Source organism: Hemicordylus capensis, chromosome 2 (genome assembly GCF_027244095.1).
Source record: "Hemicordylus capensis ecotype Gifberg chromosome 2, rHemCap1.1.pri, whole genome shotgun sequence".
NCBI classification, from domain to species: Eukaryota; Metazoa; Chordata; class Lepidosauria; order Squamata; family Cordylidae; genus Hemicordylus; species Hemicordylus capensis.
In genome coordinates this window covers 159,197,513-159,217,236 of record NC_069658.1, presented here as the reverse complement: position 1 = coordinate 159,217,236, position 19,724 = coordinate 159,197,513, and the positions used below count along the sequence as shown (strand labels likewise).

At 44.9% G+C, this 19,724-nt stretch overlaps 1 protein-coding gene across 6 annotated transcripts in view; it reads right to left on the bottom strand.

Moving 5' to 3' along the window:
* The window catches only part of SYCE3 (synaptonemal complex central element protein 3), a 38,761-nt gene that overhangs the window by 6,557 nt on the left and 12,480 nt on the right, over window positions 1-19,724 (bottom strand). For 2 of the 6 annotated variants that reach the window (XM_053298090.1, XM_053298091.1), the window contains exon 2: window positions 1,205-1,313. In XM_053298090.1, the coding sequence (XP_053154065.1) occupies window positions 1,205-1,313 (109 nt within the window). Of the gene's footprint in view, window positions 1-1,204; window positions 1,314-4,602; window positions 4,911-14,452; window positions 14,702-16,032; window positions 16,078-19,341; window positions 19,483-19,724 lie in introns of those variants that run through there. The other 4 variants (XM_053298088.1, XM_053298086.1, XM_053298089.1 and 1 more) reach the window with 4 other exon arrangements.

Genomic DNA, 19,724 nt, shown 5'->3' with positions numbered 1-19,724 from the left:
TTCAAAAGGGGGTGACAGATTTTCAGACTTATAAGCAAGAATGGCACTGACCGTCCAATGAGAGCATCTGAGTTTAGAAGTTCTCTGCCCTCATTCTTTCCTTGGTAATAGATAAATAAGGCTGTATCATCCTTGTGGTTTTGTCCTAGCCAAATAGAAAGCTAAAGCTCTTCAAACACCCAGCATGGGAAGACTCTGGATGAGGAAAAAAGATAGGTAGTGAGAAAGCTTGGCTGAAGAGAAACTAAGTAGATCTCTTCAGCCTAGAAGCAATGTCCCGTCTCACGACACCTTGGTCCTTATGGAACTTGACATACACCAGGCAACATGGGTGATTAGAGCAACACGACGAATGTAATGGAGACACGGCTAATGGGATTGCACAACAATGCCGTTCTGCTCGGCCATAAGATTGTGTGTGCACAGCTGCATAATGCAATGCTCAGTTATTTCCAATGTGCACAACTTTATGCTGGAGCGGAGCAGTCAGTGCGGTTGTGCAGCACCCCTGGTGGTGTTTCTATGGATGCAGCCCCATGGGTGGTGCTCCAACCACCTGCGTTGCCTTGTGTGGTAAGTGAGCTGGTGAGTCAAAACTTAGTGCAGACAGTTCATTCACTCTTTCAGCTGCTATTAGGAATGATGTCTTTAGTGAAATCTGTTTAAAGGAAACTGTGGCCATAAAATCCAAAGGGTTTAGCTGAGAGATGAGAAAATGCCATAGCTGCTTCCACTCCTGAATGAAATGCAGATATCACTGCCAGATGCACCTTAAGAGAAGTATTAGAAAGACCATTAGATTTCAGGTACAACATATACAATAATAATATTTGATAGACTGAAGTTATTTCTGGAGCAAAACCACACTCACTTGCATAGGTAGATAATCTTTTCCACGTTAATAACTGGGATTTCCTGTTGGATTCCTTTTTAACATGCAATAGAATGTTCTCTAATAAGTGCTTAATAAACCATATCTAGCTGAAAGCAATAGTTTCCAAGTAGTTTTGTATGTATATCTCTACTGTTCTGACGCAACAGACCCGATTCAGCTGTTAGCAGCACATGAATGTAACTGGTGACCCGCAGGAAGAAATAACATTCCTTGTATTAGATTCAGTGGGGCCAAAATGAGCACTGTAATGCAAATGCACACCCACTTCAGCAACATACGCAGATTTCCCTTGCATGAATAAAGGCACACCTGATAATTTTTCCATATCTTCCAATAGTTTCTCTAAGTCTCTGTTCAGGTCCTCAAGCATTTTCACCATGTTGTCATAACTTCTTTCACAAGGTTCACATTTGGCCATCTAAAATAAAAATCTATTGTGAGATTAATGGTAGTGGGTATAGAAATACAACTGTGTGAAAATGTATGATTAAAGCACAGACATTGTTCAAAATGAATTCCAATACATCAGAATGAATTCTAGTGAATTCTGGATAAATGGTCATACCATTAGTTTGGATGCTGAAAAACAACTGCAACTATAGTTCGACAAATTTAAAATAATGCAAATCAACACCTTTGAAAAGCAGAGCACCTTCTAAGTGCCAAAATATAAATCCCAATTCCAGATTTTGAAATTATACCTCTCGATAGCTGTGGAACACTGGACACATGGGAAAAGAAAACTTAAACTCTATTAATTTCCACAGTAAATGTAGAATGAAGTTAAATAAATGTATTAATCTACGGGTGGGGCGGGGGGGAGAAGTTTGATAATTTATCACAAAATTCCCAAGAGAAAGACTGTTAGAAAAGAAAAAGAAAAACACTATGGAATCTTTGGCTATTGTATCCATAAGGTATTCCTGTTGAAGCCATTCAGCAGAGCCAACAAGGTAGATATAAAAAAATCACTGTCTACAAAAGAATGGCTGACATTTCTCACAATACTACAGAAACAGAAGTAGCCCTGCAGGGATGCAAACACACTGGAGCCCAAGTGCACACCAGTCTTTCCCCACAAGCCCAGCAGCTGCAAAGGGAGCGGGCGCACAATTTGTGCGGTCTCCTCCCTTTAGCTTGCAGGGAATCTATTCCTGCCGACAAAATTCCAGGGAACCGGTCCCTGTGGAGGCCTCTAAATACCACTTACAGGGAGCAACAGTGGGAAAGAGGATACTTCTTGCCTGTTGGCTTCCCAGAGGCATCTGGTGGGCCACTGTATGAAACAGGATGCTGGACTAGATGGGCCTTGGGCCCGATCTAGCAGGGCTGCTTATATTCGTGATTCCTCTGTTCATTCAGTTGATGTAAGCTTCAGTGGGCTTGTTTTCAAAGCCCTGCCTCCTTCGCCTTCCCCTATCTCTGCCCTCTCCCATCCCCTGCTCTGTTTATCCCACTGTGCTGCTGAAAGACCTTCCTCTTTTCCTCTCATGTCACCAGGGAGAGGGAACTAAGGATATAGGTGTGTGCAAGATGCCATGATGAGAAACAGCCAAGGAGGAGGGATTCAAGACAGAAGAAGCCAATAATGCAACTTAGAGAAGGAGGGGGCCCCTTGCCTCTCAACCACAGCAGGAGGGGCGGTAGCTTTATAAGCAACATGAGAGGGGGAACTCGGGCCTTTGCGTAGAGGCTAGGTTGGAAGCAAGAAGAAGGAGCTGTTAGCTGTTGTTCTTGCTCTCTAGGTAAGGATGTGCACGGAACTGGTTTGGAGGCCCTTTATGGGTTCCGCCGGTTTGAAGGTGGCGGGGGTTTATCTTTAAGAGCGGGAGAGGGTACACTTACCCCTCCCGCCGCTTTCCCCCCACCAGTGGCCATGTATTTCAAAGCCCATCGGGGCATCAGCATACCTCCCTGCCACCCCATTGCCCCCGTTTTCCAGATATGACCAGAAACCATATCCGGGAAACGGGGCGGCAGGGAGGTACGCTGCCACCCCGATGGGCTTTGAAATACACGGATGCAAGCAGGGGGAAAGCGGCGGGAGGGGTAAGTGCACCCTCCCCAGCTCTTAAAGATAAACCCCCACCACGATTCCATGCACATCCCTATCTCTAGGGCAACACTGCACAACTTTGGTCCTCCAGCTGTTTTTGGATGACAACTCCCATCATTCCCAGCCACTGCAGCCAATAGTCAGGGATTATGGGAATTGCAGTCCAACATCTGCAGGAGGGCTGAAGTTGTACAACCCTGGCATAGGGGTTCAAACTAAAAAAGGGGGGGGCATTTCCCCTTTTGTTTATTTATTTATTATATATCTATTAAAATAAAATTGGAGGGGCTGAAGCTCCTTTAAAACTTATCAAATCCTGTTTATTGGTAGGGACATGCATGAATCAATTTTTGAGCTCAAATCTGGGGTTGATTCAATTCAAAATGATCTCGAATTGATTTGGCCTAATTTTTAAGGGCTAGGGGGCACCAAAGCACCTTAAGTGGCGCAGCGGGGAAATGCTTGACTAACAAGCAGAAAGCTGCCGGTTAAAATCCCTGCTGGTACTACATATCAGGCAGCAGTGATAAAGGAAGATGCTGAAAGGCATCATCGCATACTGTGCGGGTAGAGGCAATGGCAAACCCCTCCTGTATTCTACCAAAGACAATCACAGAATTCTGTGGGAGATAGGAGTCAAAATCAACTTGATGGCACATTTTCCTTTAGGGGGCACCAGAGTGGTTTGGGGGTGATGGAGCCCCATCTGTGCCAACTACCACCCAACTCCCAAAGGAATTGGGTGAAAGGGAAAATGTTTATGTGTTGTGGATTCTCTGTTTGAAATAACTTTCCTAGGTATTCCCAATGAAGAAGTTATTTCAAACCAAGAATCCACACCAAGAAGCAAGGGAGATCACCAGCCAATCATGAGATAGTGCAAAGGAACCAACCAAAGTGGCAGAGAAGCTCGGAGGGCTGGCATTGCGGGGACAAAATCGCCAAATCTATTTGAGCTCAAATATAGAGTGATTCAATTTGACCTCAAATCTGGTCAGTTCCCCCAAGGATGATTCAAATCACTCAGATCAACCAGTTTGAGTCAAATCAATTCACCCATGAATGGAATCGCACATCTCTATTTATTAGCAACACTTCTGTGGGGCCTCTTTAGAAATATACTTTATTTCTGAGTGGGTTCCCCCTCACTTTTCACATTTTTCACAGCAGGGTTTGCCAAGTGAGGCAGTACCCTGCTATATTTGTTAGCTTACATTTCTCATATGCATTTTGTGATGCCTACATGCTTTTCTGCATATTTTATCATAATATAATATAATATAATATAATATAATATAATATAATATAATATATGTTAAAATATTATTTAGGGTGGGGTTTGACAACCAAGACAAAAGGTTTTATCTGTGGGGACTTTCTGCAATATATTTTTTTCATTTCCAAGTGAGATGCCTCATTTGAATCTTGTGGTGCCTAAGCCGTGTGTGTGTGTGTGTGTGTGTGTGTGTGTGTGTGTGTGTGTGTGTGTGTACACAGTGGGGTTTGACAAGCAAGGAATATCCTGTTTATATTAATTCTTATGTGGGAATATTTCTTAGTGGAATTTGACTCACATTCCTCATTTACATTCATTTTCACAGCAGGGTTTGCCAACTGAGACAATATCCTGATAACAGTTTTTTTTTGTTACCTAGAGTGGGGGGTTGACAAACTGTTCCTTTGGCAGCCTCATTTCCTTTCCCTTTCTCATATCAGTCCTTGCGCTCATAGTACATTTTATACCCCCCAAAAGCCAACTGTAGGACAGCACAAGTGTCAAGAGCAACATGAATCAGTGTCTTCAAAAACACAACAGACTGAGAAGGACAATGTGGTGTTGAAGAAATGTCTTCATGTCCAGGTACTTGTGGGAGCAAAGAAGGGTTTTGCGTCCATGGCTAAGTTATGGATTTGGCAGGCTGGGCTGCAGTGTCCTCTACAGCTACACAATTGTGGCCACTGAAAACAAAAGAAATTCTTTATCAAGAGAATGGAATTCAAATGCCATTATGTACAACAGACATTCACAGACATCAAAACCCAAGTCACTCCGTAAAAACCATTAGCCAATGTTAGCACCTAGAAAACAGAAAAACTGGCCAAAAGGCAAGACTTGGAGAGCAGCATTGATCATTGCAATTTATCTCACAGACAATAAACCTGCTTGATTTTTAGGACTGCCTATTATATAGCCAAAAGTGATAAAACACAATTCAGACCACTTTGATCTGATGGAGCTGCAAGAGCGAAACTTGTTAAAGGTCTGCACTCTAGGTACATAAGAACATAAGGACAGCCCTGCTGGATCAGGCACAAGGCCCATCTAGTCCAGCATCCTGTTTCACACAGTGGCCCACCAGATGCCTCTGGGGAACCCACAGGCAAGAGGTATGTGCATGCCCTCTCTCCTGCTGTTGTTCCCCTGCAACTGGTACTGGGAGGCATTGCGCCTTTGAGGCTGGAGATGGCCCACAGCCACCAGACTAGTAGCCATTGATAGACCTGTCCTCCATGAATCTGTCTAAACCCCTTTTAAAGCCATCCAAGCTGGTGGCCATCACCACATCCCATGGCAAGAAATTCCATAGATTAATTATGTGCTATGTGAAAAAGTACTTCCGCTTGTCGGTCCTAAATTTCCCAACCTTCAGTTTCATGGGTGACCCCTGGTTCTCGAGTTGTGAGAGAGGGAGAAAAATTTCTCTCTGTCTACCCTCTCCACTCCATGCATAATTTTTTATTCACTTGGATGATGTCTCCCCTTAGTCACTGCTTTTCCAAGGTAAAGAGCCTCAGATGTTGTAGCCTTTTGGTTGCCCTCTTCTGTACCTTTTCCAGTTTTACAATACCCTTCTTAAGATATGGTGACCAAAGCTGTATGCAGTACTCCAGATGTGGCCACACCATAGATTTGTATAAGGGCATTATAATATTAGCATTTTTATTTTCAATCCCCCTCCTAATGATTCCTAGCATGGAATTAGCTTTTTTCACAGCTGCCGCACACTGAGATGACGCTTTCAATGACGCTGTCCACCACAACCCCAAGATCTCTCTCCCAGTCAGTCATCGACAGCTCAGATCCCATCAGTGTATATGTGAAGTTGGTGTTTTTTGCCCCAATGTGCATCACTTTATACTTGCTTACATTGAACCACATTTGCCACATTTGCCATTTTGTCACCCAGTCCCCCACTTTGGAGATCTTTTTGGAGTTCCTCACAAGCCATTGTGGATTTCACTATCCTAAATAGTTTAGTGTCATCTGCAAATTTGGCCACTTCGCTGGTCACCCCAACTTCTAGATCGTTTATGAACAAGCTGAAGAGCACTGGTCCCAGTACTGATCCCTGGGGGACCCCACTTCCTACCTACCTCCATTATGAAAACTGTCCATTTGTTCCTACTCTCTGTTTCCTGTCCTTCAACCAGTTACCAATCCATAAATGAACCTGCCACCTTATTCTACGACTGCTAAGTTTACTCAAGAGCCTTTGGTGGGGAACTTTATCAAAAGTTTTTTTGGAAGTCCAAGTACTATGTCAACCAGATCACCTTTATCCACATGCCTGTTGACACTCTCAGGGAACTCCAAAAGGTTAGTGAGGCAAGACTTTCCCTTGCAGAAGCCATGCTGGTTCTTCTTCAACAAGGCCTGTTCTTCTATATGCTTAACAATTTAGTCCTTAAGTATGCTTTCCATCAATTTACCTGGCACCGAAGTTAAGCTGACTAGCCTGTAATTTCCCGGATCCCCCCTGGATCCCTTCTTGAAAATTGGAGTCACATTGGCTACTTTCCAGTTCTCTGGCACAGAGCCTGATTATAGGGACAAGTTATATATTTTTGCTAGGAGATTGGCAATTTCACATTTGAGTTCCTTCAGAACTCTTGGGTGGATGCCATCTGGCCCTGGCAATTTGTTAATTTTCAATTTTTCAAGACAGTTTAGAACATCTTCCCTTGTCACCTCAAATTTACCCAGTTCCTCAGCCACTAAACCTGAAAAACTCAATTCTGGAGAGGAGAGGATATATGGTCAGTATCCTCCGCCAAGCAGACAGATGCAAAGAACTCATTCAGCTAGCTTCTCTGCAATCTCCTTATCCTCCTTAATAATTCCTTTCACACCTTCATCATCTAAGGGGCCAACCACCTCCCTGACAGGTTTTTCCTACTTCTGATATATTTAAAGAAGTTTTTGTTATTCCCCTTGACACTTGTAGCTATATGCTCCTCAAACTCTCTCTTTGCATCCCTTATTGTGTCCTTGCATTTCTTTTGCCAGAGTTTCTGTTCCTTCCTGTTCTCTTCATTTGGGCAGGACTTCCATTTTCTGAAGGAAATCTTCTTCCCTTTTATAGCTTTCTGACTCTACTTGTAATTTTCTTAAACTAAAACTAAAAACCATTAATTAGCTGACAGCTATACTCTATACCTAGAGTATACTCTATACAGTGGTCCCTCTACTTACGAAATTAATCCGTTCCGAATGCACATTTGTAAGTCGAAAAGTTCATAAGTCGAAAAGCGGTTTCCCATAGGAATGCATTGGGAACAGATTAATGCGTTCTGGAGCCTAGAAAAAAGACCCAGACCCCCAGTAAGGCTTGCAAACTACACAGGAACATTTCTTTTCAAGAATAAACAGGCAGTAAACAGGCAGGCAAGTCAAGGAAACCGCATGTAAAATTCGTAAGTCGAGGAAACCCCATCTAAAAATTTGTAAGTCGAAAAAACCGCATCTAAAACCGGATCTAAAACTGCCATTTGTAACTCGAAAAATACTTATGTTGAGTAGTTTGTAAGTCGAGGGACCACTGTACCTATCTTCAAACCCCATATACTTTAAATACCCAATAAAACTAGTTAAAAAGGTAGAATGCCAGCAGGGGAGGGGATGCTTCCCAGTGTATTGCACAGAATGTTGCATGTATGACTATCTGCCTGAGGGGCTGCTCAACGTCAGCCCTCCTGCAGATGTTGGCCTACAGTTCCCATAATCCCTGGCTATTGGCCACTGTGGCTGCTGATTATGGGAGTTCTAGTTCAAAAACAGCTGGAGGGTCAAAGTTGAGCAGCCTTGGTCTACCTAGACACAGTGTGATGTCCGCAACCTTCGCACCAGGCAGGCAAGTAACCATGCGTTCTACACGTGAGTCACAGACACGTCTCTCTATGCCCCTAATGATCGAATCACCCACTACTAAGAGGCCTCCACCCCCTGGGTAGTACTCACCCTATTCTTGCCTTGTGCATCTCCCCACAGCTTTTCCTGCCAATCTCCCATGAAACTCCTGCAAAACTCCTTTGTTATCTGTTTGCAAACGCCTGTTTGTAAATCTCCTGGGAGCAAAGCTCCTTTGGTCCGAGCCTTGTATTCAACACCAGCAGTCAAACGGACTCAGCTCAGGAATGTGTGGCATCCCACAAGCTGGAGCCCTCACCTGGAATGAATGAATCTGCCACTCAGGCTTCTCCTCTGGCAAAGACACTAACATTGCCTGCCAGCCAGCCCTAGGAGATTCCCAGCCCTAGCAGACCTAGCTTCTCTTGGTACAGTGCTACTCAAATAATTGATCACATTGCAGCTATTATAATAAGAACAAGAATTTGTAAAACACTTACATACAGAATCTCAATGGCAAGATATTGGTCCTTATCGACAAGTCCACCAGTCTCGGTGACAAAAGGATCCTAACACCTTGGTCCTATCATTCGTTAATATCAAATGAACCTACTCCAAAGGGTGCAGCACCAGAGAAGTGCACAACTTCTGTCCTCAATACATTGTTAGGAGCTTATTTCAGTTGTAGAATCATCTGTAGAACTGCTTTGAGGAGCATCAAATGCAGTCTGGACACCTGCTACCCAAGCCAGTTTGGAACCAGTGAACTAGTTGTGGTTGCCCTAGTGCTATTATTTAATTTTGTTTGGTATCTTGCTTGCCCTTAACAGTATCAACCCCTTGGGAGGAAGAAGCAGTTGTGTCTTCTGTAGATCCTATTCCAGCCATTTCACAAGAACAATTTAAAATGGCATGCTGGGCATATCCTTTTAAACAGAAATTGCAAGAGTTCTAGTAAGAGAGTGGCTGGTTAATGGGAAAATGTGAATCCAATAATCGATTGATTAAGTGCTGTCAAGTCGGTGTCGACTCTTAGCAACCACATAGATAGATTCGCTCCAGAATGATATATCTTTAACTTGGCTTTTAAGGTCTTTCAGTGGTGCATTCATTGTTGTAATAGAGTCCATCCACCTTGTTGCTGGTCGTCCTCTTCTTCTCTTTCCTTCAACGTTTCTCAGCATTATGGAGTTCTCAAGTGAACTGGGTTTTTGAATAATGTGTCTGAAGTATGATAGTTTGAGCCGGGTCATTTGTGCCTTGAGTGAAAATTCTGGATTGATTTGTTCTATGATCCATTTGTTTGTTTGTTTGTTTCTCTGGCTGTCCATAGTATCCTTAAACGTCTTCTCCAGCACCAGAGTTCAAAAGCATCAATACTTTTTTCTGTCTTGCTTCTTAAAAGTCCAGCTTTTGCATCTGTTGCTTTATTTTAGAGTGTGTGATGAACTGCCTTTGCAGTATGGATGTGTATGGAATACTCATCTATTGGTGGTTCCAGCAGAAGTACAGGTTATGTTTTGCACACAGCACTCATCAAGGGGTTGATGAGTTCAACATAGCAGAGTTGAAGTGGTGGCTAGGAATGGATTTATTATTTATTTATTTTTATTTTACATATTTTATACCACCCAAATCTTATGTCTCAAAACTTACGATTTGCAAGTGACAGCTATTTAAAAAGGGAGGTGGAGTGTTACTTGTCAGCCAAATGACAAAAATGCCAGTGACACATATGCCACCTTTATAACCTTATCAGATTCTACACATTGTGAAGTTGCTATTGATATTGTAGGGCCTTTTCATTCTGCCTCTAGTAATTGTTGGTATGCTATCACTTGGATAGTTCATTTTAGTAAATGGTTCAAAATAGCATTTGCAACACAAGTAACTTTGTTGTTTCATTCCTATCAGGTGCATTTAGTAGGGAAGAGAATTCAAAGGAGATACTTCAGGTAATGGCACTTAATTTACTTCCTGGAAATTCTCTCTTAGCAGAAAGAATACTATTCATAGAAAATTGTCTATTATCTGCTGGTGAATTGAACAGTGTTATAGCAGTTTGAAGGAGACAGACATTTTTGAAGAGAAAGCATGATAAGTGTTTACAACTGAATTTTGCAAGCATATTGGGTTACCCGACGTGCTATAACAAAAAATCACAAGCTGATTTGTTGTTCAGGAGGGAGATATATACCAAGATAAATATGACTGGGTTGTCAAAAGTCAGATCAGAGATTAGGTCTTGGACAAATAGTAGAACACAGACAGCCAAAGGAAAATGTAAAGCTTCTGTGGATAAGGGCTGAGGTGTTAAGGAAGAGAGGGCTGAGTGTAATAATGTATTGTGAACGCATGGATGTTTATTTTATAATGTTTTTAAAATATGTCTGATGCAAAATGCAATAGGAAGGGCAGGAAGTTGGAAATGGAACCTGGTGGGTATATTAATAAGGCTGAATGCAATATGTGCATGCTTTTCCTTTGCTATGGAACTAATGATAAACCTATTGGTACTATAGCCTGCTTTACTTATTCAGGATATAATACACTATTACTACATAACCTCTCAAAGCAGATTCATTTAAACATCCTGGCCAGCAGCCACTCTGGTTCTGGAGTTGTCAGCAGAATGGTGAGTTCTTAACCAAAGGTCAACGTACCTCTCCAGCTGCCATTGTTGCTTCAAAGGATGTCCATTATTGTTTATAAACAGTAGAGATTAAATATGCTGAACTGTCAGTCTGGATTGTGCTTCTGAAACAAGCAAATTCATGCGACTGAATCCCTTCACATTCCGAGGTGCTGCTAGGGTCATCACCTTTGTGCATTTATTTCATCAAAGAACTTAAATTGGGTAGTATCTGCTGGCCATGAGCATCCAGGTAATCTTTTTAGACTGATATTGTAGGATTACCTGGAAATCTGAAATGTTTGCCCCATTCAGCTTGTTTCCCCAAATCTTGGTGGGATTTATCTTGGCCACTCGTCAGTTTCAAGGACTTGCAGCTCCTTGATGATGTCAGATGGACTCTAACTGTGGACCTGTGATTCACTTAAAGGAGGTGCTGTTCTATATAACACAATGCTTGTTATAAACTGCCTGTGGTAATGTTAATTTTGAGACTGTAGATTATGCTTCCCAAATTGCATCTTTTGTTTCCAAGTTCTCCAGGATTTTCATAGACTATTGAATGTGTTTATCTGCTTTGACAATAGTAGTGGTTCTCTTTTGTAGCGATTCAGGGAAGATTGTCAGCTCATCATACATGAGAGCAGAGTCTAACAAACTGCTTGGAAGACAAACACATATGCAGACCACTGAAAGATGATCTCTCTGCTTTTGAATAATTTTTATCCTCACTAGTGGACTTAAAATGTAACCACACAGATAATAGTTTTTCCAAACAGCTGCAACAGCCCTACAACTCCTCTGATAGTCAAGACTCAGACAATCTGTTCATCTGCTCCTGTCTCAGACAATCTGTTCATCAGCCTTAGCTCTCCTTACACTTCCTTAGCCCTCCGATTCTGGGGTGACCTGCTACATATCATTTATAGCTTGTCCATGAATGCATGATGCACTCCATGGACTTCTGAAACTGTATCCCCAATGGCAAGCTCAAGCCTATGTTTAAGACAGTGCCATAATAGGATGTTAGGGCACTGCTCCAAAGGATATTGTACAACCCCTAACATCATACTGTACTAGCTACATTGCTAACAAAAGATACCAGATTTTGCTGGAGGTTTGGAAGAGTAAAGCCATGTGATCCAAGGCAACCAAGGAGCACTTCTGTTACAGTTTCTGATCCCCACCCTCAGAAGTTCTATTAAATAGAGGGAAAGGAAAGATGGTTTTTTGTCAAATTGACATTTTATATACACAATTAGGCACTACTATAATCGCAAATTCAGAAGGGCAGACACTCTCTATGACAGCCCCCAAAACCACACATCCCCAATAGCCATTCCCCATAGCCACACCTACCTTGACAGCCACACACCCATGACCATACACCCCACTAAGGCATATGCAGTAATTCTGTCACCTGTTACAAGCAGTCAAGGATAGTTTCCTACAGAATTTGAACTGCATGTGGTTATTCAACCAGAACAGTCTGGATTGTCAACCACAAAGAGAGAATACTCCTTGTAGTACGTCAGGAAAAATGGTAATAAAGTCAATTATAGTTATATATTCAATTTGGAACAGCAAGAGCAGCATATTATTTCCATTTAGAAAGCAAAGGGATATTACCGAGGAGATAAGTGGGGGGAGTTTTTACTGCACTTGGGCTATTTTGGGGTTTTGGTCCAGCCCCACAAGGCTAGTGCCCTCCCAGAGCATAAGAACTGCTTTGGGTGAATCAGATCAGGGGACATCTAATCTAGCATAATGGTCACATCTTCTTTCAGCCTGTTCCAGTATCTCATTGTCCTGCAAAGAAAGACACTACAGATTCATTATCAAGAGCTTCCTCAGCTTTGGCACCTTCCGATTCCAGGACATCATTTTATATTCAGCCCCTTCCATTACAACAATGGTTCCCAACATTGAGTCCCAAATGCTGGATTACAGCTCTCATCAGCCGTAGGAGAGCTGTCCACCCTAGTTTGCATTTGAATGGGAGACTACAAGCATGAGCACTGTAAGAGCTTCCCCTTAAGGGATGAGGCCACTCTGCGAAGAGCATCTGCATGCAAAAGGTTTCAAGTTTCCTCCCTGACATCTCCAGATAGGGCTGAGAGAGACTCCTGCTTGCAAACTTGGGCCACTGCCAGTCTTCTGTAGTCAATACTGAGCTAGAAGGACCAATAGACTGATTCAGTATATGGCAGCTTCCTCTGTTCATCCCCAGCCACGATGGCCAAAGGGAAATGGTGAAGGACTGTACAGCTTCTAGCAGTCTGAGAGAATAGTCTAAGAGTCTGAGAGAATAGCTCAGGTGCAATGGTGCACAGAGCTAGGCAGCTCCACTTTGGGCAGTGGAACGTGTTGGGTGGCCTCACAAATAAATCCACAGAACGTCCTGGTCCAGAAAAAATTAAACGTGCCCATCTGGCCACAGCCACCAATATCTGTGGCACAATGGCATAAGTCTGTTGGCTTGGCTCACCCGACAAGATTTACAATCCCTTCAACTCTACTTCTGTGAGTTAAACAGAAAGTCTGGAAATAAGAGTAGCAGTGAAGCTGCACAAATGAAAGCGAAAAAGACTCACAAAGAAAAATAGTAGCAAACAAAATAAAGACCCCTTGAACTAAACTAGGTACCCCCCTCTACGATAACTGGGTAATAACTGGGGAAACAAACAGAGCAAGGAACAGGGAAACAAACAGAGCAAGGAACAGGGAAACAAACAGAGCAAGGGCAGCTGGAACACGAAAGGTTTGAAGAATGCTAAGGATGAACACAGTCTGGGGTAAGCGAAAGTTGCTAACAGCATCTGTGCAAGTCACAGACTGCTTAATATATGGCTCAAGAGAACCGGCAACCAATCAGGCTTCCCTGAGTCAGCACTTCTACTTCCTCTCCTGTGATATTCTGCGCCTGCGTGTTTCCCACTGAGCCTTCCTCTTGAGACATCTTCTCAAGACAGGTGAAATCTCAGCCTCCTCCTGATCAGCCTCCATGTCTGGCAGCTGTTCCAGTTCCTCAGCTCCAGAGTCTGGTCTCCCTGCCAAATCCCGTTGCTGTGACTCTGAGCCCTCACTACCAACTGAGTCCTCATGTTCCTCCTCTGACTCTTCTGAGTCAGAGGTCTGAGCCATGACACACAAGGGGAGCTTGGAATTGACAGAAACATCCCTAGTTAGTCCCCTGCTGATAAGTCTGAGTTGCCACAGATAAACAGATGTAGGCTTGCAATAGCTTAGTCATGATGGCTATGTAGACCCTCCATGTTCAGAGGCAGTATTCCTTTGAATACCAGTTGTAATCTCAAGGAGTTATGCAAATTCTCTCTCAGACAAGTGGGCGGATACACATTCCTCATAAGAATTACCTTGCAAAAGGTAATAACATAAGAATTACCTTGCCAAAAGGTCTATTATTATTATTATTATTATTATTACTACATTTATATCCCGCTCTTCCTCCAAGGAGCCCAGAGTGGTGTACTACACACTTGAGTTTCTCTTTCACAATGACCCTGTGAAGTAGGTTAGGCTGAGAGAGAAGTGACTGGCCCAGAGTCACCCAGCTAGTTTCATAGCTGAATGGGGATTTGAACTCATGTCTCCCCGGTCCTAGTCCAGCACTCTAACCACTACACCACACTGGCTCTCCAAGCCTCTCTCTTGTCTATAGCCAAGAAGGAGAAAACCACCAACAAATACAACAAATACAACAATTTGTAAGCAATTTACCATCATTCTGCCAATTGAAGAGAACACTTCTTGCATCTGTCAAAATGAGCTCTTGTTCTCAAAAGCTTGTGTTGCAATGAATGTGCTCATCTTTGCAATGCCACAAGGCTTTTCTCTCTGCACAAGAGGCACTCTATACCCCAATACCTAAAGACACTCTAATAATGCTCTCTCTTAAAAATATGAGTCTAAGCCCTCTTCCTTAACTCAAGCCCAATAGCCCCAATCTCTCTCCCTCCCATGCAATTAGCAGAAACCTCCTCCTCCACAAGCAACAGCGTGGCCAGCAACTGAAAAAGGGTGTGCTACGATGTCAGCACGGACCATTCTCAAGCTGCTGTGCGCCTTTGAGGAAGAGTAGGTTGCTGCTGCTACCCAATTACCACACGCCCAGGTAGCTCGCTCTGGGAGGAGCGATGGCACCTGCAGGAGATTGAGGAAGAGGGGAGCTAGGCAGCTGCTGCCTAGTTTCCCCCCCCCCCCGGGGTACCTTGAGGGAGGGGTGATGGCACACAGGGCTAGGCAGATGCTGTGCAGCTGTTGCCCTATTTCCCACCCCACCTGCAACGGGGGGGGGGAGTGATAGCAGTCATGGGGCTGCAGAAAGCTAGGCAGCTGCTTGTGTTGCCCGATTTGCTCCCCGTCACCCGCTCAGGGGAGGGGTGGTGGTATTTGAGGCCAGGCGTAACCCGAGATCCTGAAAAAGCTTCAGCATCAAGGGGCTCGAGGACAAATATCATTGCAAACTAAGTTGTTCCCACCATTGCATCCCATCGCCAACAATAATCTGGACAGACACTTAGCTCATTATACACATCAGGGAAGCCGGAAAGGCCACAGCCTTCTTACAGCCTACTGCATGCCCTTCTTAATATGAAGTGCCAGTGCTTGCTTTTAAATGAATTCAGTCGCACTAAAATCAGCGACAGGGAATTAGACTGAACGCTAATTGAACTAAATTTACTAGGATGTGTGTGTGTTAAATTAGTGTTAAGCAAGGTGCTGATTTTTTAAAAAATTATTTTTAATTTCTCTGCTACTTTAGTGACTACAGCTTTCAGGATTTGTTCGGAATGATTTCAGAAAGTAATGAAATCCCCTAGCCTCGTTATGAGTTTGACAGTCAGTGAGGGACAAAGAGACTGCTTAATAGGGATGTGCACGTACTGGTTCGTGCACTCCTGGGAGGTGGGGGGAGGCTTTAAGTGGCAGGGAGGGTGCCCTTACCTGCCCCGCCACTCCCCCCCCCATCACTCTTCCCAAGACTACTGGTGTGGGCCTTCAGCATACCTCCTAACAGCCCCAGTCAGCGTCGTACCAGAAGTGGCTGATGCACATGCATGTGCATGCCCTGTGCATGCGTGCCAGCCATTTCTGGTACAACGCTGACTGGGGCTGCAAGGAGGTATGCCGCAGCCCCATGCCAGAAGTCTTGGGGAGAGCACCGGCGGGGAGGAAGGGGCGGGGCACCCTCTCTGCCCCTTAAAGGCCCTCCCCGCCTCCAAACCAGCTCGAATGATGGACTTCTGAACCAGTTTGGCACTCTGTAAAAGGAGCGCTGAACTGGTTCATGCACATACCTACTGCTTAATCCTTTCATTGACCCTGGCTGTTTTCCCACTACAAACTGCCCTGGAGCTGCTCTTCTACCTGTAGGAGAAAGGTACAGGATGGTAATCCTGATATTTTCCTGCATGGGTGGGAAAACATTTTTAGTGGGGTGAGGGGAGGACACAGGACAAATTCTAACAAAATCAAACTACTAGAAGAGAGGACTGAGCAATCCCCCTTCTGCTCCTGATCACAGCCTCCAACTGCTACGTTGCATTTTTAAAAGTGAGGCAATTATATTAACTCCATATATTCAGACATTAACCCTCTTCAAATGTTATTTGGAGCAGTGGCACTCATGGTTACAGGACCGAAAGCAGGTAGGAAGTGCTGTCACTCGCTCAATCCAGTCGGCCACAGTTGCAGTTAACTGTAACTCACAGTTACAGCACCATTTGTGTGAAGAGGTAAATGCTGTAACCGAGATGGCTGGCACTTCCATGAGCAGCAGTCCGGATCGCCTAAGGCTGTCGCTCATGGAAGTACTGGCTACCCCTTCACACAAACAGTGGTGTAACCATGACTGGCCAGCTGGTAGGGGTTAGTGACAGCACTGGGATGGGACTTGCTACCCACTTTTGGTGCTGTAACCGTGAGTGCCACAGCTCCAAATAATACCTGAAGAAGGTTATTATGTTGTACCTATGTTCAGATGTCTGTACATTCATAGATGTGTTTGTGTGAATGACTGCACCTGCATTCCTTTTATAAGTGAACCTGGGTACAATCCCCTCAAATGCATGGTACAGAGAGGAAGTGTACTGCTGTTACTGTGTTCAGCATAGTATGAAAAACTGTACCTGTCAGGGGAGGAGCCGCCATTGGGCGAACAGGTTCAAAGAACCCAGGCTGCCACCAATCAGGGGCCACGAGCACGGCCCCACACACGCCCCCCTGCATCTGACACCAGACACGGGGGGGGGGCTTTATTTCAGTCCCAAACAGGGCCATGTGGCCCCATTTGGAGCCGAAATCAGCCTTCAGGGAGAGCCACTCCTGGTCTCGCTGCCAACGCAGCAGGGCCGATTGATCTCCCTCCCAAATGGGACTGCACAGCCCCATTTAGGAGACAGATCAGCCCATGCGGCCTTGGCAGCATGGCCAGAACGGCTCTCCCTGCCTTTAAGGCAGGGAGAGTCGCTCTGGCCCACTCTGCCCAATGCAATGCGAGCCAATCTCCCTTCCAAATGGGGCCACGCGGCCCTGTTTGGGAGGGAGATCACGCCCCCGCATCTGACATCAGACACAGGGGCATGGCTAGCTGGACCACTATCTGCGTCTGAGATCAGACACGGGGTGGAGCTAGGGGTGCTGCGTCGGCCACACACAAGCCACTGCCAGCATCCCTACACTGTTGATACCTACATACACATCTGTACACTGTATATTCATATAAATGTCAGCTAATGTAACTTGTACATTTTCTTTGAGTGGTGTCTACAGGAGAAAGCCAGGTTTGAAGATCCAACAAGATATTTAACATATGGAACAGTCTCCCAATGTGTTTATGGTTTTTAGGAAAGCTGCAGGAGGCTGCAAGATTGATAAGAGGAATGGGGCAAAGGGCGCCTTAATCACTTTCCCTGCAGCTGTTTTTCCACTTAAAATCCACTTGTGGAAGCTGTTTCTCCACCTGTGAAGAAAAAGATGTATCTTCTCCCCAATATTAGAAAAACAGGTGAGATTTTTCAGCTCAAAAATGGCCAAAGGGAAAGGCTGAAGCATTCCCCTTCTCTCCCACAACTCTTTTGCTCCCAGTTGCAAAATCTTCCACAGTTGCTTTTTTGAAGGGAAAAACAAACCCTAACGTAAGACTGTTAAATGGGTCTGCTATATAATTTGCTCTCAGTCATCTAAAGACTATTAATTATTAATCATAATTATACTAAACCACATTATCCTTCTGTTAGTATCAGAATAATTTGAACAGGGATTGTGTGATGGTTGGTCTTAAAAGTTCAGGCTGGTGGGAACTAAAAATAATTTGGTTGACTCCAAAGACCTTTAGATCCAGGCTCCAAAAATTACCTAGGTGCACCTCTGGTCCTGGGTGGGGACCACCCCCTTTCAGAACTAAGTGTTGCCAACTTTGAAAGCAAGGCATTGCTAGGTACTGAAAAGAGGCCTGACACAGGCCCACAACCTCCCAGATTTTGTTAATTAAACCTTTTCATGCTCCCAAAAGGAATTCAACACTATCTTCCCATTTTTGCAGCTATTAATCAACAGTAGGTCCTTGCAGCAGCGGCCAACTGGGTGGGGCAGGGAGGTGGAAAACAAACCACAGGTGTGACTTGCTCCCACTCTCCTTTCTCCACCCCAGCTGCCTCGATCTCCTTCATCTCCCTCACTGCATCATTAACTCCAGGTGCTTGGGCTGGTCATTTGTGAGGTGAAGGAAAGTGAGGCAGTCAGAGTGAGGGAGAGGATTTTTCACTCCCCTGTCACACCGAACAGGCCACTACTGGGTCCTTGTTATGTTTAGTGTGTGTTGGCCAGTAACAGGACACGTTGCTAATGTTTTATTAGGACTAGGTCTCTGGCTCACAGTACTTGCTTTATTTTCAAATTTCCCTCCCACTTTCAATCAGCCTTTGCAACTGCTTGAAAGAGGGAGGGGGTATAGTTTTGCTGTGCATTAGTATCAAATCTATCAAGTGTGTGTGTGTGTGTGGCGGCAGCTTTGCCACACCAGGTAACTGTTTTAAAGTGCAGTTGGGGAGAGGGGCCATGTACACTCATCTCTCCGGCGGCGGCCCCTCGGAGTGAGGGAAATAATGAAGAAGAGAGAGAGAGGTGGAGCTGGGGGGCCCTCAGGAACTTGGGGGCCCAGGTTCTTTGAACCCAGCCACTCAATTATAGCTACACCCCTGGTTGGGGGTGGGAGATTCGAAGTACTTTTCATTCATGCAGGCCATGAAAAGGAGGTGTTGTCCTCTCTATCTAGCACTCTTTTATGTTGTGGTGTTGAAGTTTGTCCCAGTGGGGATCCTGTAGAAAGTGTGGAGGGGTAGAGTCAGAAAGGAAAAGGGAGGAGGAGAAAATGGAGTGGTTGCGGAATAAATCTTGAGTTAAATCTACTTAGGTTTTCTTTGTTTGTATGAGGGGAGCAGCTATAAAACAGTGGGGGGGCCTAACTCCTTCTCCCGGGCTGACACCACCACCACCACCACCCTCCCATCCAGCCTGGCAGCCGGGTTGCTTCCTGAGCACGATGGGTGCCCGCCACCCCCTGGACACAGCAGCTGGGTTGCTTGCTGGGTAGGAGGGGTGCTCACCTCTCCCTCCATTAGGCCTGACAGCTGAGTTTCTGCTGCTGCTACACAGGAGGGCTGCCTGCCACTGAGCCTGCTGCTGTGTTGCCATGGAGACCGTGCAACAAAAAAGCTAGCCCGCCCCCCCCCACCCCGCAACTGCCTTCTCCTCCCCTCCGCATGTAGATGGGAAGGGAAGGGACAGAGGGTGGAAGGGGAAATGGGGGGAAGGTGATCAGCTCTGTCCCTCATCCCCCCCTTCAGTCACATTGGGGGGCAGGAGGAGGCAGCTCAGGGCCAAAGAAGAAATGGAAGAGGAGCACCTGCCTCCCACTTCATTCAAACAAGATTGGTGGGGAGCTGCAAGGGGGGGGGAGCTGGCAGACCTGTGGGGGGGGGGGGCATTG